General features: G+C 65.6%; 2 protein-coding genes across 2 annotated transcripts in view; one reads left to right on the top strand and one right to left on the bottom strand.

Annotated features, from left to right (window-relative positions):
• Positions 1-87: 87 nt before the first annotated feature.
• MORN1 (MORN repeat containing 1) lies at positions 88-18,164 on the top strand. Its single transcript, XM_058661002.1, has 13 exons — positions 88-259; positions 934-1,032; positions 2,043-2,153; positions 2,624-2,714; positions 3,059-3,146; positions 7,713-7,809; positions 8,348-8,458; positions 9,468-9,594; positions 9,889-10,013; positions 13,716-13,852; positions 13,955-14,016; positions 15,336-15,415; positions 17,989-18,164. The coding sequence occupies exons 3-13, from the start codon at positions 2,096-2,098 to the stop codon at positions 18,150-18,152; spliced, it is 1,140 nt and encodes a 379-aa protein (XP_058516985.1). The 5' UTR covers positions 88-259; positions 934-1,032; positions 2,043-2,095; the 3' UTR covers positions 18,153-18,164.
• Positions 18,165-22,328: 4,164 nt separating this feature from the next.
• The window catches only part of SKI (SKI proto-oncogene), a 39,952-nt gene continuing 35,588 nt past the window's right edge, over positions 22,329-26,692 (bottom strand). Inside the window, exons 2-7 of the mRNA XM_004596156.3 lie at positions 26,234-26,356; positions 25,995-26,107; positions 25,511-25,767; positions 24,877-25,151; positions 23,861-24,091; positions 22,329-23,624 (exon numbers count right to left, since the gene is read on the bottom strand). Coding sequence (XP_004596213.3) covers positions 23,442-23,624; positions 23,861-24,091; positions 24,877-25,151; positions 25,511-25,767; positions 25,995-26,107; positions 26,234-26,356 — 1,182 coding nt within the window. The 3' untranslated portion in view covers positions 22,329-23,441. The remainder of the gene's footprint in view (positions 23,625-23,860; positions 24,092-24,876; positions 25,152-25,510; positions 25,768-25,994; positions 26,108-26,233; positions 26,357-26,692) is intronic.

The raw sequence follows: 26,692 nt of genomic DNA, 5'->3' as shown, positions 1-26,692 counted from the left end.
TGAGCCGCTGCGGCCTCGGAATCCCCCAGATGGGAGCGGGGGGTCCTGCACCGAGCCCCCCGCTGAGCGGGCGCGGGCAGCGGAGAGCCCCCGCGGCCAGGGCGGGATCCCCGGGCTGTGCAGGCGGCCCTGGGCGCGGGCCCTGCCGGCAGACGCGCTCACCGGCGGCCCCGCTGTCCACGCCCAGGCTACGGTGTCCACGTGTACACGAACTCCTTCTTCCGGTACGAAGGCGAGTGGAAAGGCGGGAAGGAACACGGTGAGGGCCGGGGCTGCTGTGGGGTCCGGAGAGCGGGTGCTGGGCGGGGCTTAGCTGCAGACGTGGGCGTCAGGCCGGGTTGCCGGTGGTGAATTCGCCCCAGGGGCCTCAGCTTGCTTCCCCCCAGGAGCCGCTTCCTCTCCCGGGTCCCCCACCCGCGCCTTGTTCGAGTCCCCGCTGCTGCGCTTGGTCCACTCTCTGCTGACGACCTGGGAAAGCAGCAGAGGACGGCCCAGTCACTGGGTCGCTGTGCCCTCCTGGCTCCGGGCTGTGGTCTGGCCGTTTGAGGAGAGAACCAGAGGATGGAAGACCTTTCTCTGTATAATTCTGCCTTTCGAATACAAGTAAATAAGTCTTCGAAACAGGTATTTTCATTTTATTTGGAAGGCAGAGAGATCTCCCATCGACCCCTGCAACCCCAAGTTCGAGCACCAAGTATCCGTGGGAAGCCCGATGGGGGAGCCAGGACTGGCCCCGGTGTACCCAGCCCCACTCACCTGCCGTCGCCTCCACATTACAGCTTTTCTAGATTTCTGGTTGAAAGACAGAAGGGCCAGGCTCCCTGCTGTCCAGGGCTCAGTCTGGCCGGCGTCACACCCAGCGCCCAGGCCGGACGGCCCCTGCCTCCTGCCAGCCCAGTGCCTTCCCCGAAGCCCATCCTGCTCCCTTCGCAGGCCGGGGGAAGCTGCTGTTCAAGGATGGGAGTTACTACGAAGGTGACTTTGTGGACGGAGAGATCTCAGGCGAGGGCCGTCGCTACTGGGCCTGGTCAGGTGAGCCTCCTGACCCGGAAGCCGCCAGGTGTTAAACTGGGAGCCCCGGGGACCTTGGTCGGCGCCCACCCCGTGACGCTTTGTGGAAATAAAGAAGTGTCCTTCTGCTGGCATCTTGGAGCTGGGGTAAAGCTGCCACCGGCAGTGGTGTGCTGTGTGGGTACGGGCCATCCCACTGCCTGCCGATAGACCTGGGAAAGAGCAGAGGACGCCCCAGGTGGAGCTCCTGGCTCCAGCCCCTGGCCCAGCCTGGCTGCTGCAGAGTCGCCACTTTATCCTCTCTTTAATTTTGACTTTCAAATAAATCTTTAAACAAAAAAAAAAAGTTTATCTCAGTCCTGGCTCCCTGCCTCGGTGGCTGAATCCTCACCTTGAACGCGCCGGGATCCCATATGGGCTCCGGTTCCTGTCGCAGCTGCTCCACTTCCCATCCAGCTCCCTGCCTGTGGCCTGGGAGAGAGCAGAGGACGGCCGAAAGCCTTGGGACCCTGCACCCGCATGGGAGACCTGGAGAAAGTTCCTGGCTCCTGGCTTCAGTTCAGCTCAATTCCGGCCATTGAGGCCACTTGGGGAGGGAACCAGCGGATGGAAGATCTGTCTCTCTGTTTCTTCTCTTGTCTGTAAATTTAATCTGCGTTTCCAATAAAAAATCTTAACAAAAAAAATGTCCAAAGTTGTTACATTGTTTCCTTTGAAGCTGACTTGGCCCCACTGTGTTTCCTGAACTGCTGCTGCCTCAGGATTGGCTGGGCTCCATGCAGGTGCAGGAGGGTCCCCCCTACAGGCCTGGCAGCTCTGCTCTCCGCCCTGGGGTGCTCTTCAGTTCCTGACCGGCTCCCCAGGTGCCCACCGTGGCTGGGGTCAGGCCAGCCTGATCCCTGGCCTGCCTCCTGGGTCAGCTGCATCAGGAGCCATGAGGGCGTGGTTGTCCCAGCTGCTCGGCTGCCGCCCACCCCTCACAGGTGGCTTGTCCACTTTCCAACCACTGTTCCACCTCCTCACCCACACAGGAAACTCGTATTCAGGACAGTTCATCCTTGGAGAGCCTCATGGCCACGGTGTCATGGAGTATAAGGCCGGGGGACACTATGAGGGGCAGCTGGTCCAGGGCACCAGGGAAGGTACGGAGCGGAAGCAGGTGGTGCGGGCATGGGGACCACCACCCCGGAGGCCTGCGCGTCTCTGGGTCTGGCACTGCCTGAGCCACAGAGAAAAGGAGATAAACCTCTGGTGGGGATTTGGTGCGGTGCGGGTGTGATGTAACAGTGATAGCAGCAGTCTCCAAAGGGCCACTGGCAGTAAGCGAGTTCCCACCTGTGCTGGGTGGGTCAGCCAGAGCCCGCTGGGGGTCCCCCACTCAGCACACCCAGAAAGCAGGGCTGGTGGCTCTGAGGCCTTGGGCTGGGCGGATCCTACCCCTCCCCTTCCCAGTGACCTCCAGGTGTGTTCCTGAAGGCCCAGACTGCTCCAGGGGGTGCTGCTGAGCCGCCAAATCCACTGCCAGCCAGTGTAGCAAGCTGAGTCCACTGGTGGGAGGTAGAGGAGGAACATCCCAGGTTGGGTTGGGACCAAGCCCATCTCTCCCCTCCAGGACACGGATGCCTGGTAGACCAGGCTGGGCAGGTGTACCGGGGCTGGTTCCACAACAACAAGAGGCACGGCCAGGGGCAGATGCTCTTCAAGTGAGTACGTGGGGGCGTGGTGTGTCCCCTGCCTGCTGGAGCTGCCCCCTGCTCAACAGAAGCCCCTTGGGCCACTCCCAGTAGCTGATGGGGTGCTGCAGGGCCCCCCAGAGTTTGAAGGAGACTCCAGGTGGGCCCCAAGGACACACTTCTTCCCTGGCAGTCAGGAGAGGCACAGGGGTCCCCTGCTGGGGAACCCGGCACAGCCGCCTGTCGCCAGCCCTTCCCCACAGGACCATCTGCTCAGGGCCTATTTTTGCCTCAGTCATGGCAATGCTGCTGAGCGGTAACCCTAACCAGCGCCACCTGGCCCCTGCCGACCACAGCCTCTGTTTGTCCCTCAGGAACGGTGACACATACAACGGGGACTGGGTGCGGGACCAGCGCCAGGGACACGGGGTGCTGTGCTGTGCCAATGGCTCCACCTATGAGGTATCTGCCACTCCGGTCGGGGGGGGAGGGAAGGTCATGGGGCCACTGTCTGAGGCCACGTGAGCTGGCCTGGCCCTGGTGGTATCCCTGCGACCACGGGCATGGGGGGAGCCACCCCACGTGTGTCTGCAGGATGGCCCCAGTCCCAGTGGCAGGGTCCCAAGGGAACGGCCAGGCCACCAGCCCCAGTGTCTGGGCACAGCCCTGGCGTGGCTACCTTCCCAAGAGGCATCCTGCCTGCTCCGGGGACATCTTGCCTTGCCAAGCGGTCCTCCCCCTGCAGCCTCTTCCGTGACCCTTGGGACACCCACACTGGTCTCCCGTGGCCCTTGGGGCAGCCCACACTGGTCTCCCGTGGCCCCCCACGCTGGTCTCCCATGGCCCTCAGGGCAGCCCACGCTGGTCTTCCCTGGCCCTTGGGGCAGCCCATGCTGGTCTCCCTTGGCCCTCGGGGCAGCCCACGCTGGTCTCCCTTGGCCCTCGGGGCAGCCCATGCTGGTCTCCCGTGGTCCTTGGGGCAGCCCATGCTGGTTTCCCCTGGCCCTCAGGGCAAGGATGGCAGGTGTTTCTGGTTTATGGAGAGGAGCCTGAGCCCCCCCTCCCCTGCAGGGACTCCTATAGGTGCCCCCAAGGCCCCGGCTAACAGACCTCTAGGGATGAGAAATCCCAGGACAGGCGGGGGCCTGGGTGACGGCGCCCTGTCTGCCCTCACGTTCTGAGTCCTTGGGACAGCTGTGTCCAGGGGTCTGCACACTTAACCCGGGCCCAGGGACATCCTGCTCTCGCCCCCTGCCTGCTGGCTGTGAGCCAACCAGGAGTCAAGCCAGGGGCAGCCAGTCCTCACTCCCGGGCCCTGGGGAAGTGCTGGGTGTCCAAGTACCCAGGCAGAGGACAGGGAGGAATAGCCACTCGGTTGTCGAGGAAGAGTCCCATGGGCCGCCTAGCCTGGGGGACAGCGGCTGCAGGGGCAGGCAGGGCCATGTGGGGTCGCGTGCCTGGCGGCGTGTACGTCTGGTCTCTGGCTGTCCTGCATAGGCTCTGGCGGGAGAGGCAACAGAAGCGATGAGGCCTAGGCTCCGGCCCCTGCCTCGGGGCTCCACGGGGGGACCCTGGCGTCTGCGCCGTGGCACTGGTGCCCAGAGTTGGGGCGGGGGCCCAAGGGTCTAAGGGCATGCCCAGGAAGAACTGCCAAGTCCAGCCCTTCAGCGCAGGCCACTCCGGAGAGCCCCTGGGCCGGCAGTGCCGGGAAGAGGTCTCACCAAGACAGCTGGATTCGCACGGGTGTGACGCTGACCAGGCAGGAGCCCCTGCATGGAGAGGCTGTGGTCCAGGGTGCGTGGGTCACCTGGGGTGGGGCTGGACAGCACAGGCCACCCTGCCGCCCTGGGGCCCCACAGCTGGAAAGCAACGCAAAACTGGACAGGGTCCGGCACTGCACCTGCTCGCGGGGCCTGAAGCAGGGCAAGGACAGGGTGCTGGGTGCTGAGGGGCAAGAATGGCCAGCCCAGCCACCCTCTCCGTGCCTGGCCACCCCCTATCCCCACATGGGACAGCCCTGGCCAGGCCCCCCAACAGCGCAGCCACACCCCTAGCCACCAGGCAGCCCGGGCACAAGAGCCCAGTCGGCACGGGAACCACCGGCCATGGCATTCATTCCTTCCTGGGCACCAGGCTCGACTCATCGCACGTCTTCCGGCGTAGTCCTCAGGGCAGCGCTCTAGGGTGGGGCAACTGAGGGAAAGAGAAGTGGTAGGACAGCCCTCAGCACCCACGCCCTGCACCCCGGCATGGTCCCATCAGTGCCTCCTCACTGCCTGGTTCCAGGGGGCACTGAGGCCTCCTAGGAAGGGGCCACCCCGCCCCCGGCTCCTGGCCGAGGCCCATGTCCCCCTCCCGCCACCAGGGGGCAGCGCAGCCCCGCGGACGGTCCGCAGCAGCCTGGGCCTGGCTTAGCACTGGCCTGGAGAACTGGCTGGGTTGGGGGTTGCACCGTGGAGATGCCCCTCGGGTTGGAGCGAGTTTTCCTGCCAGCACAAGAGATGTGCGGTTCCAGGTGCCAGCCAATGGCCATGGGCCCCTGCACACACTGCCCCTCAAACACCCTCATGGAGCTGTGCCTGGCCCTCGGCCACGCCTAGTCTGCAACCCAGAGGGCTGCCCTTGCCACCCAGTGTGACTGGGCCCCAAGTCCTGTACACTCTCGGCCATCCAGAATGCACAGTCCCACAATGGCTGAGCAAGCAGTGACTTCCCAGGCTGGTGTGCGCGGTGGACGGGGCCAGGTGGGCAGGCCAGGCTCTCCCACGACGGCTACAGGCAAGGCCATGGCCAAGTGCCCGCATGCCCCGGGGCAGTCAGGAGTCAGGGGACACTAGGTCAGGGTCAGCCTTCCCGTGTGCACTCAGCCCAGGGAGGCGCATGTCCACCCTGCCCCTGGAGGGGACAGCGACCTTGTGTTGTTAGCTCAGGAGCCAGGCCTGTGGCTCTGGGGGATCTGTGTGCAGCAGCTCACACGTAGGCTAGGCTTTGGCCTTGCATCTGCTGCAGTAAGCTGGTCCGGAGGTCCCTGCTCCGCTGGGCTTCCCCACGCTGACCACAGAGCCCGGCTGCCATTGCTCTCATGCCTGTTCTACCTTTGTTGAAGACACGGCCCAAGGGCCGGGAGCTGCCACGATCGCTGCCCGCCCACAGCTCTCTCGGCTTGGGCCTCTGCAGCCATTCTGTCACACGCACACACACCATGTGGCCGTTCCCAGGTGAATCCTTCTGGAAGGTTCTCTTTTCTGAGAGACTGGAACCATGTGCTCACATAAAGGACTAGGTGTCAAAACCAGTACCTCCTGGGGACCGCGGGTGGCCCCTCCCCCACCAGCCCCCAGGAGCCCCTAGGCTACTCTCTGCTCGGGTGTCAGGGTCTTCCTGGGGCCCTGCCTGCAGCTGGACGGGGCCCCCGGGGGGACTGCTGGGAGCTGTGCAGTCCCGCCATCCCATGTGGCCGCACCACGTCCTGCCAGCAGCTGCTGCCTTCCAGCCCTGCAGGCATTGGCTGTCCTTGCTGGGCTGGCTGTCCCAGGGGGAGGGCCTGCTGGTCAGTGCACCTGTTCATGCACAGAGCAGGTGATCTGTGTCACCTTGTCGCCCCCTGCAGGCGCCCCCCTGCCACCCCTCTGCTGGCCCCACGTCCTGGAGGCCAGGGCCCTGCGGCAGCCCCCATCCCCACTGCCCTGGCCAGCAGTTAGTGGCTGGGGAGGTGGCTCATGGATGCAGAACCCACAGAAGGTTGGGGGACAGGCAGCTACAGAGGTGGGGCTGTGCAGGTCCCCGTCACAGTGTCCACTTCCACGTCCCCCTCAACCTTGCGTGACCCTCAACATGGTCACGGGCACCAGGCACTGTCCTCCACGCCCACGCTGGGATCCTTCATGAGTGGGGCAGCTCCCATGGACGTGAGCGCAGAGCAGCGGCCTGGTGACCTGGGCGGGCATCACGCTGCGGCCTGCTGCGTGCAGCCCCACAGGACACACCACATGGCTGGCACACTGCCATGCTTAGCTTGCCCAAGGCCCAAGCAGCCTTGGAGCAGAGCAGGGGAGGGGGCGGAGGCCAGTGTCCTCACCATCGTCCATGGCTATGAGGCCCTCGGGCTGGCCCGTGGCACCATCGGAGGGATCGGTGGGGCAGCGTGGGCGTGTGACACCAGGCTGGGGCTGGCATGCTCCTGGGCATGCGGGACTATGGCTAGAGGAGCAGGAACTTGGGCAGTGAAGGTCCCGGGCCCGGGCCGAGTGCGGGCTCAGTGACCACAGCTGGCCTCGGGCAGCGACAGCTGCTTCCCGGGCACAGCCACCCTAGTAGGCATGGGCTGCAGCTGGGAGTCCTGGGTCCAGTCCACCCTCCTGCCCCCGGGCTTAGGGCCCGAGTGGGAGTGTGTGGAGTGGGACAGGCCCTGGCCGCTGGCCCAGGGTGGCCACAGCACAGCCCCCCGGGTCACTGTGACTGTCGGAAGTCAGCCCCTAGCCGTGTCACCAAGGGGCTCATGTGGAAGGCAGCTGTAGCATCCCCAGAGCACCTGGTGTCCCCGTGTGCTGTCCATGCTCACAGCTCACGCCCCTCCACCCCAGGCTCCTCCCCACAGCTGACCTCAGGTGGGGTGACGGCTGCTTCCCGGGCACAGCCACGGCCACTCCTGGGGCCTGCCCAGCTCTTTAGCCGTCCTACACCCCTCCACAGCTATGCCTGGGACCTGGCCTTGGGGTTACTCTTGGAGAGGTGGGGCCCAGGGCCGTGGGCGCCTCTCCTTGGTAGAGGAGTGGATACAAAAGGAGAGTTGGTCTCGAGTTTCTGTGGAAATGCTTTTCCAGAGGATGTTGGCTACCTCCCTGCCACGGGCCACCCGACCACAGGCCCCGTTCAGCCACGGGCCGCCCAGCCACACCTCCTCCCTGTGGGAGCTGCGGAGACCTGGCTGTCCCAGCTCGCTGCCCCTGGGGGCACACACCCCTCAGGATGGGGTGAGATGAGGGACATGGACCACGTCCAGCTGAGGCCGTGCCTTCCTCCCTGCAGGGACAGTGGCACAGTGACACCTTCAGTGGCCTGGGCAGCTTGGCCCACTGCTCAGGGGCCATCTATCACGGACTATGGGTCAATGGCCACCCAGTAGGTAGGTGTCGCCAACTGGCCTGAAAACCTGCTGGGTATTGCGTCTAGGGTGAGCTGAGCCTGGCCTCAGGGGTCCCCATGCACACCAGGGCGCTGGGGAGGACTGTCCCCTGTCAGTGAAGGCAAGTTCTAGTCTGAGCTGAAAGGAGGCTGGCACCCCGAGGCCAGGCCAGACTCCTTAGTCCTGCTGCCAGCCACAGGCCCCTCCCAGCCATGGACCCCCCCAGCTACTCAACCTCCCTGCCATGGGTCCACTCAGCCATGGGCCCCCAGCCCTGTGGCTCAGGCTCCTGCCGTGACGTGGTCAAGCTGTGTTGCCCCCAGCGGTCTCCCCAGGTGACTCCCAGCCAGGCCCTGCCCCGTTCCCTGGACTCCCAGCAGCCTCCTGTTCCGGCTGTTCGTCCCATAGTGGTGCTTCCTCAAGCTGGCCATGGCACATGCCTGGGCTCTGGGGAGGCCGCAGCCGTGCACCTGCAGTGCTGACCAGAGCACCTCGGGCCAGGCGGGCACCCTCTGAGGCTGTGTTCTGCTCTCCCCAGCGCAAGCCACGAACATTAAGATCCTGGGCCCGGAGGTGATGGAGGTGACCCACGGGTGTCCCTTCTCGCTCGTGGTGCAGCTGCAGCAGGACGACGGGGAGGTGGCTGAGAGTAAGCAGGCCGGGGACACCAGCCGTTGGTTGGAGGCTGGGCGCCCACGGGCTCCCAACACAGTGCCCCCCGGAGCCCCACAGGAGGGATGTGCGTTCCTGCGTGTGAGTACTGTGCCCCCGGGTTGCACATCACAGGAAGCTGAGGCCGGGACTCAAAGCTGGCTACGATGGGGGTGTGGGCATCCCAGCAGCCATGCCACATGCTGGCCCAAGGCACCTGTTCCTGACTACAACTCAGGCTCTCCTTGTCGCCCGATTCCTGGTGCCAGCATATGGCTTGCTGGGTGCTCCCTAGAGTCGGGAAGGTGGTGTCTTTGGCTCCGTGATGGAGGGGACAGACCTACTTAGAGCTGCTGCTGCCTCAGTCTGTTCCGGGGTCTGAGGTCTGTGCGGGGGCTTCTCTTTCCTCCTTCCGGCTCCATCTAATTCACTCGTGGCCTGAGGCTGAGGTCACCCTTGGCCGACCTGCACATGGAGCCCACCCAGGCCTCCGTCTGTGTCCTGGGACCACGTGGGCCGCCCCCTCTGATTGCTGCATGAATCTGGAAGGGTCGCCTGCGGGCTGGTCCTGCCTTTCACAGGCCGCCTTGCTCAGGTCCTTGTGGTGAGCAGCAGGTGTGCAGGTGGTGGCTCAGGGACAGCAGTGCCCCTCCACTGCCCTGTTCTCCAGAGCTGCCTCCAGTCTGAAGAGCCACAGGCCATGTGGCCAACACTTTGTGGCCCCACCTGTGTGGGCAGAACTGTGACATCTACCCAGTGGGGTGGGACCAGCCCCAGGCACTGCTCCCATGGGGCTGCCCTGGCCCCCGAGGACAGCCAAGTGCCTCTGACTTGGAGACCAGAAGCCAAGGTGTCCCTACACCCTGGCTAAAGTTAGGTGATTCAGGGGGCATGGTGCGTTACTACTGGTCGTGCCCAGAACCCCGGTCCCCGTGGTAGATCTGGTGGGACTCCTGCCTGCAGCTGCTGGGCCCCAAACCCAATGCCACTTCTCTCCCCTCCCGGAGGCGAGAGCGGGCGGCTGCTGAGTGTGTCGGCAGGCATCAGGAGCGTGCAGCTCCCGGCCCACGCTGAGGTCAGCTCCTTCCAAGTGGAGGGCGGGTGCCACCCAGAGATGCCCATGGAGACACCACTGTGAGTACCGGCCACGCAGATGGGGGAGTGGGCCTGGCCTCCCTGCCGCTGCCAAGGCCTCTGCTTGAACCGAGTCTAGGATCATCCAAGTGCCCAGCTTGCTGTGGCCCCTCTGAGACAGTGTCCTGGAGGAGGACCCTGGCCCTCCCCCAGGGGTGGGCTTGGGGATATAGCCCCCAGGGTGACCAGAGCTGGGAGACCGGGCAAGGTCTGGGCTCCCCTCACAGCCTAGGTCCCAGCCTGCTCGCGTGGCCCTGGCCTAGCCCCTCTAAACCACCTGCTGTTTCCGTCCAGGGGGTTCCAGTGCGTCCCTTATCCGCTGTTCAGCCGTCAGCCAGTGGGGCTGGGGCCCAGAGGTGACGCCGTCCCCAGCATGGGAGAGCTGGACCCAGCACAGGGCACGGCCACCGGCCTGCCTGGTGAGTTGGGGTGGATAGGGTAGCTGAGATGCAGGATGTGCTGGCACAGCCACAGCAGCTTGTGGCCACCCAGGCCCCTGCCACAAAAGTGTGTCATCCCATGGAAGTACGTGTGGAGTCTGGGCTCCCCCAGCCTGCCCTCGGGCCAGGTGGGGACACCTGGAGGCTGTCTGGGGCCCGACTAGGGGAGCCAGGGTCTTAGGGGACAGGGGTCCACACTGGCAGGTCTCACACATGGGGCTGGGGTCACCCCCCGGTAGAGGTTCTAACGGCCCTAGCTCAGCCCCGGCGCGGGCCAAGGGTACCACTACCAGGATCCCCTACACCACCCTGGTCATCTGCACCATGGGAACTCTAGTCCCCTTTGCATTCTGGTCCCCACGGCCTCTGCGTGGTCTCCTGCGATCTGTGCCCCATCAGCTGGCTTGGGGGAGCGGCTGTGCATGCCTGCTGCTGAGCCTCCTCATCCCCAACCCGCATTCTCCCCAGCCCCTCCTGGTCTGGTCTTGGCAGTGGACACTCGGAGGGGCAGACGGGGTCCCACTTTCCCTGAAGTGGTCCATGCCACCAGGCCAGGCAGGCAGCAGTCCACATCCTGGGGGCCCCTGGGGTCAGCATGAAGGAACTGCAGGCCTGGCCAGACATGCCCAGCCAAGCTTGTGCACGGGGTGCCTCTGCCTTGGTTTCCAGTTAGTTTTAGGAGCATCAAACATAGGGCGCCTCACCTTCTGCCTGGACAGCCGGCCAGAGCTCAGCAAACCTGGATGGAAACCAGGGCGGGACAGCATCACCTGCCTGGCCTCCAGGGGGGCCTGCTCCCCAGACAGAAACAGGCTGGTCTGACACATGAATGATAGTGGGGGCAGAGCCTCGCCCTGCCTGGACCCACCGCTTCTGGATTCACCCTGCCAGGGTCAGGGCCTCCCGTGTGCACACTTACCTGCGGACAGGGCCTCCCGTGTGCACACCGGCCTGAGGCAGAGCCTCCCATGTGCACACCTGCTAGGGGACAGGGCCTCCCGTGTGCACACCAGCCTGGGGCGGGGCCTCCCATGTGCACACCTGCCAGGGTCAGGGCCTCCCGTGTGCATACCAGCCTGGGGCGGGGCCTCCCGTGTGCACACCAGCCTGGGGCGGGGCCTGCCAGTTGATGAGATGTGGTGAACACGGATGGGATAGGGCCCCTACTGGAGTTCCCCACACTTGTCCCCCATCCCATGAGTGCTCCTTCTCATTCGGGTTCTGTCCCTCCGCTCAGGCCAGGCCTCCCTGGCGGACCTGTGAGCTTTCTCTAAGCTCTGGGAGAGCCAAGGGGCCACCCTGGGAACGGGGCCAGTGCTGGACGTTCCCGGCTCGCATCTACCTCTGTGGACATGGTGGCTGCTCTGCCCCCACGCATGGGCTCCAGCGGTGGGTGAGGCCCCCACGGCCCAGAGGGAGGAGCCCAGTGCTTGTTGCCAGAGCCACCACGCTGAGGGCTGAGGGAACCGTGGCAGGGTCGGTGCCTTGGAGTCCTGCAGAGCGCACAGTGGCGCTGACCCCAGGCCCCGGGGCCCCGCTGCCGGGCCACTCTGCGGCCACCTTCTGCATGGGCTTTGTTTTTCTAGAGACATTTATTTCAAAGGCAGTTAGATCTGCTGGTTCACTCCCCAGATGGCTGCAGTGGCCAGAGCTGAGCTGGGCCAGGCTGAAGCCAAAGGCCTCTTCTAGTCTCCCACATGGAGGCTGGCATTTGGCCCGGAGCAGGGTGTACCTATGCCAGGAGTATGCCATGCTGGCTCCTTCTCGGGGTCTCCCGACCCAGCCCTCGCCTGCCCATGGCTCACAGCCGGGGCCCCGGGGCCATGTCTACCCCTACAGCCTCCATGGACAGCACCCAGGTGTCCCTCTAGAAGTGACCACTCCAGGAGGGAACATGAGTACGAGATGGGCACACCAGGCAAGGTGGGGTGCAGTCGAGGGTGCTCCGGTCCCCACAGGCTGCTTGGCTGGGCCGGCTCTCAGGTGCAGTCTGGCTACAGCTTAGGCATCACAGGGACAGCACAGTGTCTGGCCATGTGGGGCCTCCAGGCGGGGCCCTGGGCACAGCCAGGGAGTGAGTGGGAAGCCGCCCCAGCCCATGGCTTGCTGCCTGGGGTCCTAGGGTCTTATGCTGCCTCTCAAACAAGGGGCTCCTCCTCGGACGGCGTCTGTCGTGGAAGGCAAGCATGCCACGGGCGGTCACCTCCAAGCAGGCAGCACTGCCCCACGGGGCCAGTAACATTCCGGGACCATTGAGTTCACCGAGGTCCCTGTAGACCCGCCGCCTCTGTGCCCTACACAGATGACTGGGGGCCTAATTGAGCTGCCGTAAAGCAGTAATGGAGACGTGCCTCCCTGACCTCCCTCTCACCGACAGAGGAGGAGTGAGATGCAGCGGGCATCCCGGCGGGCCCCGCTCTGTCCTGCCGGCCTGGGAGGTGGCTGGGGCTGGGGCGTTCTGGGCCCCGCTCTGTCCTGCCGGCCTGGGAGGTGGCTGGGGCTGGGGCGTTCTGGGCCCCGCTCTGTCCTGCCGGCCTGGGAGGTGGCTGGGGCTGGAGTGTTCTGGGCCCTGTCTTACCGCGGGTGGTGCTGCTTCTCTGTGCGGGGTGGGAGGCCCAAGCCCCTCCTAGCCCTGCTGCCCTCTCCACTCAGGGTGCAAGTGCGGAGACCCCGATCTGGAGGCTGCTTGGACAGGGACCCCAGCCCCCTTTGGGCTTTAAGCCACTTCCTCTTGATCTCTGGAACTGGAGACAAAGGGGCCTCTTGCAGCCAGTGGGGCTCCTGGGTGGAGGGTCAGCAGGTGGCCTGGCAGCCAGCAGGGGTGGGCATGCTGAGTGACAGTGACCGCCCATTCCCCCAGCTGGAGTGCATGCTTGGTGCTCCCGAGGCCTTGTGTGAGGCCAGGGGCAATGCTGAGGGGTGGCGCTGGCCAGGCCGGCCTGCTGGGAGGTGACCGTGCACCATGAAGTGGAAGGCGCACTGTCAGCAGTGAGCCCAGGCATCACGCAGGACCTGCTGGGCCTGGGAAGGCGGGGGCAGATATGGCGTGGGCGTCCTTGGCCAGAGCACGTGAGGACTGGACGGGAGGCTGCGTGAGCCACGCGGTGCCTGCAGCCCCTGCAGAGGCCGGCCTCAGCGAGTAGGGTCGGCAGTACATCGACCGGGCTGCCTGCAGACGCTTGCCCTTTTGTGTTTTCAGGGGTGCTGCTGCCCCAGGGACCCCCTCAGGTGCCCCCATAGGACAGTGGTTCTGATGAGCTTATGGCTGGGCTCCTGGCCCTGAGGCAGGCAGGAGGTGGCACTGGGCCTGGCCCTGGAGCCAGGAAGGGACATTGGCTCCACAGTAGGGACATGGGTTGAGGGACACACAGCCCAGGGACCGTATGTCACAGCGTGGGTGTGACCCCAGCCCAGGCCTGTCCCACGACCCCAGGAGAAGGCTCAGCGTCCTCAGCAGTGGGCAGTGGGCTCGGCTCTGCCCCGTGCAGCCTGGGGCCCTGTCTGAGAACCCCCCAGGAAGTGACATTGCCCATGCACGAGGCTTTACGTGGCGGGGGTCCTCTCCAGTCAGCTGTCACGGGCTGCCCTGGCAGGCACTGGATGGGCACCAGACTGCCCTGTCTATACTGCCTATCCACACTGCCGTCCTCATGTCCCACCACTTCTTCACTTTCTCTGCAGCCTGGGGCCAGGACACTGGGCACCCCTGGGAGGAGCTAAGGCGCACAGAGGCTGGCTGTGCCAAGTTTGCCGACCTGCTCCTGGGGCCTCCCCCACCTGGGTACCACCCATTCCTCTTCCTGGAGGGCCACGGCCAGGTGAGCAGGCCCACCCTCAGCTCCAGCTGCCCTCTGCCCTGGTGCTCAGCCTGTGTGGCTACTGCAGGCCCTCCTCTCCCCTTCCTTTGCGGATCCTTCTAGAAGGCAGGCCTGTGTCCTGGGAGGACGACACCTACAGCGGAGGAACCCCTAGGAGGCCACAGGTAGGAGAGGCTGGACTCCATGGGCAGATCTTGGCGATCAGCACCTCTCTACACTGTGCCCTGACCAGGCCAGCAATGCCATTGGCACAGGGCCTGCCCGCAGTGACCGGGCCCGTGCTGGGAGCCCCCATCCTGAGGGGCTCTGTGGGGAGGCGGGCAGACTTCACAGGGTGCAGCGGTTCCCTTGGGGCAGGTTCTGGCGGTGAGGTTGGGGCAGCTGGAATGTGGCCCCACCCATCTCCCCAGCTGATGGCTGAGTCCTGTAGGAGGTGGGACTCCAGCAGCCCCCCTCAGGGCAGGAGCAGTGAGAGGCCACCCTGGGATGCTTTGTGGGGCCCTGACAGGCTGTGGGGCGTTGCCACCACCTGGCCCCCAGATCCCACCCACCCCTTGCACAGAAGGGCACACTGACACCAAGCAAAGGAGGGCGTGGGCAGGTCCCTGGCTGAGCAGTCCCGTGCCCCCTTGACTCCAGGCAGGCAGCTGTGGAGCCAAGGGGACCCTGTGTTCCCAGGCCCCCAGCCAGCACTGGCACCAAGACTGGCTCCAGCAAGCAGGAGCCAACTCCAAGCTACAGAAATCGTCCAGGGAGGGGCAGAGACCCCCTGCTCCCCTCCAGTGCACCAGGCCTGGGCCACAGCAACACCCCCAGCAGCAGACCTCTCCCACTGACTCTGCTTTGCACCCCAGGCTTTTTTATTGGAAAGTTAGATTGGGCCCAGTGCAGTGGCTAAAGTCCTCACTTTGCATGCGCTGGGATCCAATATGGTCACTGGTTCTAATCCCGGCAGCCCCGCTTCCCATCCAGCTCCCTGTTTGTGGCCTGAGAAAGCAGTTCAGGACGGCCCAAGGCCATGGGACCCTGCACCTGCATGGGAGACCTGGAAGAGGCTCCTGGCTCCTAGTTTTGGATCGGCTTGGCTCTGGCCATGGTGGTCACCGTTCTCTGCTCAGCAGTGCACTGGGGAGCTACTGGGAAGCTGAGCCCTCCCTCCGGCCTCCCTCCAACCCTTGGCCAGCAAAGCCCACCCAAGGAAGCCTCCAGTGCTTCCCCAGGCCTGCCCAACATGGGCTGAAGGGGAGCTCTCAACACTGGGGTGAGGCACAGGGCGGAGGTAGAGGCCTGGAAGAGGCGGGCAAGGGAAACGGTGAAGACGGCAGGGTGGCTCGGGTGAGGACCGCAGGGCGCCGGCCCCGCCTCCCGTGGATGCTTCCCGCCTGGGATGCTTCCCGCCTGACGTAGGCAGGATGCCAGCCCCTAATAACCCTGGGCCAGGGAGGCTGGCCGGCGGTTTAACCCTTCCCTGCCCACCGTGCAGCAGTGTGGGGGTCCTCTCCTCGGGCCTCTGCTACCTGCTGCCTGGTCACTGTCTGGCCACAGCTGCCCAAGGGCCAGAAAGTGCGGCTGGGGCTTCCTGGGAGGCGGGGTTGGCGGTGTGCCACAGTGCCTGCCACCCTCTACCCGGTGGGCCCAGAGAGCCCACTGCTGTTTGTGTCCCTAATTCCTCCTCATCCCTGGGGAGCTGGTGCCCAGGCAGCATCTTCCCAGCCTCTGTCTGACTGCCCCGCCAGGCCCCATCGGCCCCGGGGGCTGCAGGTGACCCCACACAGCCCGGACGGTCCTGGTCCCTGCTTCGCAGACTCCCTGCCTGGCACCTAGGGCCTCTTGGGGTTGGTAACATGGCCAGTAATTCTGGGTGGGGGGCAGAGGGCCTAGCCACCCACCCTGCCAGGGAGTCCTCCTGGGCACTTAGGGCACAGGGCCTGTGGAGCCCAGCAGCCTGTACCCAGTCCTGTGTAACTACCTTGGTGACTCCCCACTGAGCCAAGCCCTGACACTGCAGCACCCCCCAGACCCCCACGAGCATCCACACAGAGCCGGCCCCTCCCCCTCAGGGGGTCCCCGCCACCCCAGCCCCACATCCCTGAATCCAGCATGTTTCCCCAGGATAAAGTGTGGGCGTCATGAGAGGCACAGGCAGGCCCCGTCGGGTGGACATGTGGGTCACCGAGGTTTCTAACCCGGATCCTGTGGTGCACCTGGTCCAGGTGGGGCAGGACCAAGGGCAGTCCAGGGGACAAGGAGCGGCCGTGGACCCCACCCACCATCGGCTGGGGAGCCTGGGACTGCCTGAGGAGTGGTAGCTGTGTCCAGAGCCAGGAGGGCAGGGGTGTTTGGTGGGTCCCAGGCCACTCTAGTCCAGCTCACCCGGGGCAAAATCCTGTTGGAGTGCAGCCAGCAGCGCCCCAGGGCGGAGAGCCAGGCACAGTATGTCCCCACTGGCACACAGGCGTCAGTCTGCAGGCCCTGGAGGGGGGGTGCTGGCCAGAGCCCCTGAGTGGCCCCCAGGGGTCCTTGTGCCCTTTCCTTGAGGCAGTTGAACCTACTACACCCCCATTCTCCCCACCAGAAATGAGGTTTGGGGTCACTGAGCCCCACCTTCGATGCACCCTGGCTCGGGCTCCCCTACAGCCACCAGTAACCCCAGCTCAGCCCACCCTCCCCCGAGGCAGGCCTGGTGCCACTGGGGGGTATTTGGGGTTGCCCTCGCACAGTTCTGTCACCTGTGGTTTGTGTGGCACACGGCACACACTTCCGCACTCATGCATGGCCTCCAATGCTGGGTGGTCTTCCTGGCCAGGTCACATGCAGGAGTTCCTGCCAGCACAGCCCCTGGGTGGAGACTTGGGTCACAGCTGGCCCCGGTTGGGGACAGGGCAGGACACTCAGGGCACCTCCCCCTCCCCACAGGCTTGGTAGAACCGCCATGCAAGAGCCACCTGCAGGAGCTTACCCAGGTAGGTGAGACCCTGGGCTGAGAGTGCTGTGCCCACATCAGCCCACATGGTGGGAGGGGCTGCCGTACCACCAGGGCAGGAAGTGGAGGGGAACCCAGCCCTTGCCACTGTTGGTCCACCTGACCCTTGGGCACCCAGCACCCTGCCCAACCATGAGCCAAGGGTCCAACCCCTTCATGCCAGAGGGTCCCAGAACACCTGGTGTCACTGAGCCTGATGGTCCCCTGGCGGGGTGGGATGCCCCGAGTCCCCCTGTGGAAGGCCAGTGGGCCGCCAAGTCTAGGCCCCTGTCCACAGGGTCTCCCCATGTGACCAGGACAGCTGGCTGCCAGAGGTCCCTGCTGATCTAGGGGGAGACAGAGCCCAGAACTGCCCCCCAACAGCAGCCCCACTACGTCCACTGCTCAGCCGGGGCTGGCACTGTGAAAGCGGCTGCCCGCGAGGGAGGGACAGAGCTCAGGGGTCCGGGTGCGCCGCCAGGCCCGGGGCCGTACCCCGTGACTGTGGTGGCCCGTGGCCCGGCCTGCCTGTGCCTCCCGCGCGGGGTCAGCTGCGGCCGCTGCCCGCTGAGCTCAGGCTGGCTCCGCCGAGGCGGGAACACCTAGCGACGGGGCGCTCGGAAACACGGCCGCGTTGCCACGCGCGGCGGCCGGCCCGGGGCGCGCGGCCCGCCCAGGAATGCGCCGGCCGCGGGAAGCCTCCGCCCGCCTCGCCGCATTCCTGCCGCCGTCAGAGCTTTTTCCACGCTCCGGTGCCAGCCGGGCTCCGGGGAGGGGAGAGGACGGTTCCCATGGCAACCCCACTCCGTGTTGTTCCTATTTTCCTCCCTGCGGCTGTTCCAAGTTTGAGGTTCCCCAGAAGGCCACAGACGGAAGGAAAATGGGGCCCCTCCCCGCGCGCTGCCTGGGGCCTGGGGCGGCCAGAGAGGAAATGGCCGATTTCTCTGCTAGAGCCCCCACCAGCCGTGCGGGGGTGCCCAGCGGAAGGGGCCCAGCTCGGCCTCCAGGATTGACAGGCTGGGCCTGAGGCCTGAGGTCAGAGGCGGCTTTCTCTCCAATCCACTGCTTCCCCTGAGCCTTGAGGTCCTAGGGCCCACTGGGGGGGTCTGGGGCCTCCCAGGGTGCAGCCTGGGGGTCCACTAGGCCGAGCTCGGGCCATGATACCATCTTGCAGGGGAATACGTGCTGGTGGTGCGGGACCTGACAACACCCCCCTTCCTGGGCTGCACGCTACCCACCGCCTTCCAGCACCTGCGGATTGTGAGGGGGCCCAGCCCTGAAGGTGGCCCTGGAGCCCCCGAGCTGCCCGCGTCCACACATCAGGTTGCACCAATCTGAGCAGACCAAACTGCTACAAGCCTTGGCCCCCTGTGCTGCTGTCCTGCCCCCACCCCTCCTGCCGCTCAAGAAAACTCAATAAAACTCGTGGGGCCCAGCCTGCGTTGCAGCACCGCAGGCAGTGGGCAATGTTTCTAGAACTCGATCCTTCCCAGGATTAGTTTGTGTGCACCCTGTCCCGGTCCAGGGGTCTCCCTGCTGCCCCCCAGGTCACCCCTGGCTAAGAAGGCCCTTGACTGCTAGGCCTGACCATGGCCATCAGGCGTGTGGGTGGCCCTGGCTGTGCCACCTGCCCATGTGCCGCCCAGTCTCTGTCCACTAGATGCCCCTTCCCCACCTTGCACCGTCTGCACCAGCTGTACCCCTCTCCCAGGCTCTCACCAGTGTGGGGCCCACCAAGTACTGCACCTCGCTCCGTCCATGTGGCCAGCCCCAAGGGCCCCACACGACCCCCACCCCTGCTCTCAGCTGCCACCCAGCCCGGGTCACAGCAGGGCCCATCAGAGGCTTGCCCAGAGCTGCCGTTTGGTGGGAAGGAAATCCCACGTGAGTTTATAAAGAAGTTGCTGGGGGCCTGATGCGCCCGCTCAGTGGCTAGATCTTGCACATGCCCTCCAGGATCCCGTACGGGCACAGGGTCGTGTCCCAGCTGCCCCACTTCCCATCCAGCTCCCTGCTTGTGGCTGGGAAAGTAGCAGAGGCCGGCCCAAAGCCTTGGCCTTGGCTCAGCTTCTGTCTCTGTAAATCTGCCTTTCCAATACAGGCAAATGAGCTCTTCACAGAAGTCCGCACAAGCAGTGGCTCTCAGTCATCAAGCCCCAGGCTGGCTGTAGGCAGGGCAACTCAGGCTGCTCACTCTGGGCTCTGGCCCTCAAAGGTCAGGGCTGGCCAGGGCTGCCCACTGCTCTGGCCACAGCCCTCCTCTGCTGCGCCATGCTTCCAGGGAGGGGACGCAGGCAGGTCCGCACTGCGGAGCAGCCACGGCTTGGGGGAGGTACCTGCCAGACCACCCGAAAGCCGTGTGTCAATAAGGATGGACCCAGGCTAACCTCCCTGGGGGCCCAGTCCTCATGGCCCACGGGGCTGTGACCCGATCCCACAGCCCTGCCTTCAGTGCCGGCAGGAAGGAGGCCAGCTGTATGGAACTGGACCCTCCCACACAGGACTTCCTAGTGGGTCCTGGTGGCCACGGCCAGGGACACAGGCTGACCACTTCCTGTAGGCCGGAGAGAGCCCAGCAGCCTCCTGGCCGCCAAAGTCCTTCTCCTGGGCCACAGAATCTCCAGGAAGGGGTGGGGAGTGCTGGGTGTGTCAAGCAGGCGGGTCTGTGCTCTTCACCCCAAGCTGGGGCGTCCCTCCATGCTGCTTCAGTTCCCGCCCTGGCCGCCAGGGGTCGCGCTGAAGCCCCTCCCGAGGCAGGCCAGTGCCGGGCGGGGTCCCCGGGGTGCGACCCCCAGCCTCTCCCTCCCTGCAGCCCCGGCCGGGTGGGAGGAAGGGAAGTGAAACTGGGCGGCAATTCCGGTTGGGAAGTACAGGCCGCGCCCTGGGCAGTGCGGGCCGAGGCAGGTGATTCGGGGGTGTCGCCACCCTCCCCTTCACCGGTAGGGTTTCTCTGGGGTGACTCGTAAGGCCGGGTTGGTGGGGGCCCTCTGGTACCCTCAGCCCCAGAAGCCCGCCCCAGGCCTGGCAGTGGAGCCCCTCCTTCCGGCCTATGAGTCCTGCAACAGGGCCGGGGCCAAGCGGGGTGACCTGGCAGGGGCTGGCAGGGGCTGGGGTGGTGGGGCCCGAGGGTTCTGGTGAAGGCAGTAGGGGTGGGGAGGGGCTTGGCTGGAGGCCCCCCCAACATGACCCCGTGGACCTTCTCCTTAGAGGCTGGGGCTCAGGAGGCAGGGTGGGGGGAAGGCGTATGGGGGCATCAGGGCCTGGCAGTGGCTGGCTCCCTCCCACCCACTGGTGCGCACACGGCAGCTCTGCTGTCCAGTTCCTACCCACGCACCTGCACACACGTGCAGTCACACGCTGGCACCCAGGAAGACTGCCCAAGGCCAACAGGGCCGTCCCAGCTCTGGACCATAGCAGAAGCTGGGGTGCCCCTGCCTGGCCTCCCCCAGAGTCCTGAGCGTGCTGACCAGGCTGGTACCCCAAGCGGGCCTCGGCAGGGCTGGTGGGCTCAGCCCCCAGCCCAGGTTCCTCCAGGCCCACTGTTAAAGGAGTGACAAGGCCAGGGCCCAGCTTCCTGGTCACGCGGGCTGAGGCTTAGCATGGCAGGATACCTGGCCCCACACAGGCCGCTGTGCCCACCCGCGGTGGGGCCACCTGCTCCAGGGCTGGGCACAGATGGCCATGTGCGTCACAGGACCACGGGGTGGCAGGGGTGGGCAGGCATCCAGTTCCCAAATGGCAGAGGGGGCCTCCCTGCCCTTCCCCACAGCCATGTCCTGTACAGCAGGACCTGATGCAGGCTTTCTGACACCTGGACAGGCAGACCCCGGGGTGTGGAAGGCCAGGCCTGGGCCAGGTTGGGAACGTGGCTGGCCCCGTAACCCCTGCTGGTCTGTCACCGCCCCCCTGAGGAAGCGTCTGGTGGCTGCTGTCAGCCCCTGACCACAGGACCTCAGGCAGGTGCATGGGGGAGGGGCGTGGTCGAGACCCACGGGGACGGGTGTGGGGCGGCTGGTAATGCAAACATCAGCCTGAGGGCTCGGAGGTGGGCAGCTGGACCGGTTAGTAACAGGAGTGGGAGGGGACCCTGCTGATACAGACACCCCCCGACCAGCACACTTCACTCTACCCTGGGGTTCCCGGGGAGGGGGCTGCTTGTGAGCGAGCCCCCCTCTGGCCCTGGGTTTGGGATCTTCCAGGGGGTGAGCAGCACACAGGGTGTCCTGCTGTGACGCAAGGGGCCCCAAGGACCCACTCCCCGAAGAGGCCAGGACAGCACGCTGGGTGCAGGACCTCAAGGGCCCCCCGAAGTGGTATCCATGGAGGGGACACCCACAGGCCCGGCTCCGGGTCCCTTGGCACACAGAGGCGGCTGGATCTGTTGAAATCAGGCATTTATAAACGAGAAAGCGTACATTAATTACATAAAAATAGTTCTCGAGTAGCCGAGGAAGCATGTATCGTAGCAGCAGCAAAGGTGGCGGGGGTGCGGGGTGGCCGGGGCTAGAAAGGTCGAAGTGGCTTTTCTTTTTTTCCTTAATTGAAAAAAAAAAAGTCATTTGTGACTCCTGACTTAAAGCAAGAACGGAAGCGGCCCCGCCCCAGCCCAGCGGGCGGTAATGGACAGGATCGGGCCGGCAGTGGGCGCTTCTCTGGCCCCCGCGGAGCATGTCCTTATTAAAACCCAGAAAACAGGATGGGCACGGGGAGGAGGGCCAGCATGTCCACTATGATACAACGGCGTCGCGGAGGGGATGCGCACAGCGGTCCTCGCCTGGCCGCGGCAGTTAGTGGCGCTTAGCTGCTCGAGATAGCAACGTTATTGCTGTTGGTTTTCCCTTCGTAAAATACCTTCTCTCTCCTGGCAGAGAAAACAACGGGACGGACACTGGACGGACGGCGTCTGGTGGAGGGTCCTAGACGGGAGTCAACAGCCTGCCGGGGGGGGGATGCCCGGCCCCGGCCCCACAGGCACCGGGAAGGAGCCAGGGCGCAAAGATGCCCGGAGAACAGGAGCCCAGCCCAGGGTGGGTGGGCATCCAGGCCTCAGGGGTACACGGCCCAGCGGGACCGAGCTGCTGGTGAAGGGAGCCTGCCCGCCTCAGCTTCCAGGGCCGGGCTGGGGCGCTGGGCCAGAGCCCAGTGGGGCCAGGAGAGGCTCCACCCCCGGCTTCTCCCTGCGGAGCGAGGGGACTGGCAGCCGGGCTGGCCCTTGCCGTCTCAGGCTTGGTGACACAGAAGCCACACGAGGCCGACACATTAGCTTGGCTCTGACAAAACCATTTGGTTTCCCTCCAGAAAGTGATGGAAAAGACACGTGGCAACACAGGGCAGGGGGCGTCCACGAGCTAATGCCCAGGGTGGACCTGCCCCGGGGGTGCACAGGCCATGCCCCTTAGCATGGCACTTGGCAGGGGCTGGGGCGACTTGCAGGCGGTACCGCCTGGCTAAGGGTCGGCGGCCACAGTTTGTGGTTACGGGTTCGAATGAAGACTTTCCTTCCGTTAATAAATACCTCGATCACGGGCTGGTGGCCGCCTCTCGTCCACCGCAGAGTCGTTCTTCAAGCTTGGGCGTCAGAAACCTTCTATGATTTGCATAAACAGTCGCGAGTAAACGAGATTATCTGGAATAAATGCACTAACTCATTCTGGCAGGTTCCATCGCTTCTGGAGACGGGGTGCCGGGGGCGTAAGACGCGTCAGGGTGGGCTGTACAAGATGCTGGAAGGCACAGAGCGACCCCCTCGGTCCAGCGCGGCGTCTCCGTTCCGTGGGACTCCCTGTTGCGAGCACCAGAGGGCCTGAGCAGCACTGAGGGTCGGGCTGCTCCGTCGGGGAAAACCTCGGCTCACCAGGGACGGGAGCAGGGCGGGGACAAAGTGCAGTTCTAGGTACACGGTCACGGTTACATGAACGGACGGACGCACGCACGCGCACACGGGATGGGATGCTGCGTTTTGTTCCGACGCTGCAGCCTCAGACCTCAAGGGGGAGGTGCCACAGGCATGGGGCTCAGGGGCTGAGGGTGGGCCCGGCCGGCCAGGCCCCCCCACCGGGCGCAGGTCAGTGCCTGCGGGCGGCGGATGGGCCCCGGGGCCGAGGAGGCCGAGGGACGGTCCGTGCACAGCGCCTGGGCCTGCCCTTCCTGGTGCCCTGGCTGGGGGCGTCAGACGGGCAGTGTGGGCTCATCTCGCACGCGGTGCTCCCCCCCCACTCCTGGCGGCAGCGAGGGAGTCAGGTCCCGGGGCTGAAAAAATAGACTCTGAGGACATCTGTGCTGTCCACTGCCGCCGTGGGCACCGAGGGGTGGAGATGGCTTCCCGGCGGGCAGGCGGTGCTGCCCCGGGTCTCGGATGGCGTCATGTGTTGAGGCTTTGAAAAGTCGGTCATTAAAAAAGGTTGGTTTTCTGAGTATCAAGTCTCCATATTGGTTTAAATAGCTTATAACAAAAGTGTAAATGTTAGAATGTTCTAGCAAGCGGAGCAGCAGCCACGAGCTGCCACGGGAGCCGGTCCCTGGACAGTGGCCCCGCCAGCATGTGGCTGCTGACACCGCGCAGGGAGGCACAGTGAGACGTGTGCTGGCGGCTGCCGCGCGCCGGTGGGCAGGCCCGGGCTGCGGCCGTTAGGGTTCCAGCTCGGCAGTGCCCTCACCGGCCGTGTGCTCGGGCCGGGGCCACAGCTGCTCCTGCAGCCCCTTCACCACCTTCTCCAGGTGCTCGCGGGCCTCACGCTCCCGCAGCAGGTCGGCCCGCAGCTGCTCGCGGTCGGCCTCGGCATGCTGCAGCTTCACCTGCAGGTCCTCGATCTGAAAGGACGTGCCGGTCAGGCCCCGCCGGGCGAGCCCCGCGCCCGCCTCTGCCGTGCTGTCACTCACCAGCCCCAGCACCCTCCCGGGCCTGGCCCTGTGCAAATCAACCAGCAGGGCCAAGTTACTGGGGCCACCCTGGTCCCCACAGGCCCTGGGTGGAGGAGACAGCAGGGTCCCAGGCTCAGCCACCTGCGGCCCAGCACACCCCACAGCTGCTGCGGCCCGCCGCCTACCTGGGCCGAGTACTTGGCGCGCAGGCGGCCGGCCTCGCAGCCCTGGTCGCATACCCGGGCCTGCCGCGCCTGCTCCAGCTCCCGCTTGAGGCGCAGGCGCACCTCGGTGGCCTCCTTCATCTTCTTCTCGTTCTCGGCGCGGAGCCGCTCAATCTCCTTCCGCAAGCTGCGCTTGGCCTCCGTGGCCTCCCGCAGCTTCTCCTTCTTGGCCACGCGCAGGAACTCCAGCTCCTGGGGACGGGGGGCGTGCGGTGGGCTCAGTACCCGGCCTCCTGTGCCCACCAGCCCCATGCTCTGCAGGGAGGCCCCAGCTTTGGGCTGTCAGCTGCCCCACGGGCCCAGATTTGTCCTGCACGGGCATAGTAGCGCAGGCGTACACCCTGCCTCTCCGGTCAGCCATAATCCACTCAGGCCACAGACATGCGAGAGCCGCCAGGCGAGAATGAAGCCCCTGAAGGCCCCTGGGCTCTCCTTCTCATGGCAGAACAAAACAGAACAGTCAGCGCTGGGATGAAGCCACTACCCGTGGCGCCGGTTTGAGTCCCGGCTGCTCCACTTGCCACCCAGCTTCCTGCTCGTGGCTTGGGGAGGCGGTGGAGGACGGATGGCCCGAGCGTTTGCATTACTGTCACTGCTGCCACTCCACGAGGGGGTCCCAGACGGGGCTCGTGGCTGTGGTCTAGCACCACGCTGCCTGTCACCCATCTGTGCGTGGTGGATCTGTTTTTCCTTCTCTATGTAACTCAGCTCTTCAAACACATAATAAATTAAAAAAAAAAAAGCTGTAAGGGAGGCACCAGGCTGCGCAGACAGCAGGACCTTGGAGGCAGCACACACCCGTGGGGGCGCACACACGGTGCACACTCACCCCCGCTCCCCTGTGCACACCCGGCAGCGCACGCACGGCCTCACCTGGTGCAGGACCTTGGAGGCAACACACACCCGTGGGGGCGCACACACGGTGCACACTCATCCCCATTCCCTGTGCACACCCGGCAGCGCACGCACGGCCTCACCTGGTGCAGGCTCCGCTTGGCCTGCAGGGCGGCGCTCAGCTTCTCCTCTTGCTTCACGCGCATCTTGACCACCTCGTGCAGGAACTTCTCCTTGGCCTCCCTAGTGTCCAGGCCGCCCTCCAGGGCCTGTCGCAGGTGCTCCAGCTCCGCCTCCAGCCCGCTCGGAGTATCGGCCTGGGCAGCGGGGTCTGGGACAGCCGAGGGTGGGGCACGCACGCCTGGGGAGCTCAGGTCTTTGGCGGAGCTGGACGAGGCAAAGGACGGGGAGGAGGTGACTGAGGACAGAGATGGGGGCAAGTCAGCGGGCGCCCACGGAGGCCCAGCCCCACGGCCCCGCGCCCCCAGGGCCCGTCAGCGGGCGCCCACGGAGGCCCAGCCCCACGGCCCCGCGCCCCCAGGGACCGTCAGCGGGCGCCCACGGAGGCCCAGCCCCACGGCCCCGCGCCCCCAGGGACCGTCAGCGGGCGCCCACGGAGGCCCAGCCCCACGGCCCCGCGCCCCCAGGGACCGTCAGCGGGCGCCCACGGAGGCCCAGCCCCACGGCCCCGCGCCCCCAGGGCCCGTCAGTGGGCGCCCACGGAGGCCCAGCCGCACAGCCCCACCCTCTGGCCCCAGCTAGCCCACGCACACTTACATTCTTCTCTGCTCTCCACTTCCACCTCTGCCTCAGAGTCCTTGTCTTCCTCCGGGCCAGGGCCAGGTGCCAGCACCTCTGGGGCTCCAGGGGCATCCGCTGCCAGCTTTCGCTTCCGTGGCTGGATGCCCGTGGGGAGAGGTTCTGGCACCCGGGACACGATGGTGCACGGCGGGCTGCTCACGACCTTGGGGGCTGGTGGCGCAAGGGCCACGTTGGGGGCCACGGCAGTCTCAAAGCTCTTGTAGGAGTAAAAGCTGCAGGGGTGCAGGAGCTGGCATGGCGTTCTGCCCACCCGCCACAGCATGCAGCAGCCACCACAGGGCACACCCCTCGGAGAACAGCTTTCCGTGACCATGAACCCTGCCAGGCAGGCCCCCCAAGAACCACAGAGGTCCAGGCAGCTCCGTCCTGATGCCGTGCCTTGGCCAGGAGGTGAGGGGCTCCTGGGGACAGGCGGGGGGGGTGGGGGTGCAGCTGTCACCTGTCTCGGATCAGGGCCGGCAGGTGGGGTGACAGCTCCTTCTCACTGGAGATTGCGGGGGACCAGGGTCGGAACGCAGAGAGGCGCTGGCGAGGGTGCACACAGCTGAGGCCCTGTTGGGAAGGAGCTGCTGTGTGAGCAGCTGGCTGGGTCCCTGTGGCCAGGCTGGTGGCAGGGCCAGCAGCAGAGTCCACTGGGGAGCGGCCCAGGACCCCCCTCCCCGCGGGCCTGACCGGCACCTTGTTGGAGGAGCCAGGCAGTGTTCGCAGCCAGCTGGACGACTTGTCCTTGTCGGAAGACGCGGGGGACTGGGAAGAGGCGTCGTCTGTTTTGGCTCTTACGGAGGCTGGAGGCTCGGCGACCTGTGTCAACAAAACCCTGGTTGGTATTCTCGGCAGGAGTGAACCAGGAAAGACTTGGGGTGACACAGACAGATGGGACCACGCTGGCGCCCCAGCTGGGAGCTGTATGCAGGAAGGTGAGCCACAGGCCACCACTTGGGGACACGCACACCACCTGCGGGCCTGATGCTGGTACGAGGGCCAGGCGCCCTGTCCCACAGCCAGGCCAGGAGAGAAGGACCTGCTGGGCCGAGGCCAGCTCCCATGGGATGCAGACATGGGAGGCAGTGTGCAGGGGACAAGCAGGGGCAACACGCTGGCCTGGGTTCCAAGAGCAGCACCCAGAAGCCTCGCCGC

Source organism: Ochotona princeps, chromosome 2 (genome assembly GCF_030435755.1).
Source record: "Ochotona princeps isolate mOchPri1 chromosome 2, mOchPri1.hap1, whole genome shotgun sequence".
In the NCBI taxonomy this organism is placed as follows: Eukaryota; Metazoa; Chordata; class Mammalia; order Lagomorpha; family Ochotonidae; genus Ochotona; species Ochotona princeps.
This window is presented reverse-complemented; position numbering and strand designations above follow the sequence as displayed.

Coding starts and splice junctions, on each gene's coding strand:
- MORN1 (XM_058661002.1), top strand. CDS start 2,096: ATGGAGTATAAGGCCGGGGGACACTATGAGGGGCAGCTGGTCCAGGGC. Junction 8,459..9,467: donor CGACGGGGAGGTGGCTGAGA/GTAAGCAGGCCG, acceptor CCCCTCCCGGAG/GCGAGAGCGGGCGGCTGCTG. Junction 13,853..13,954: donor TCCTGGAGGGCCACGGCCAG/GTGAGCAGGCCC, acceptor GGATCCTTCTAG/AAGGCAGGCCTGTGTCCTGG.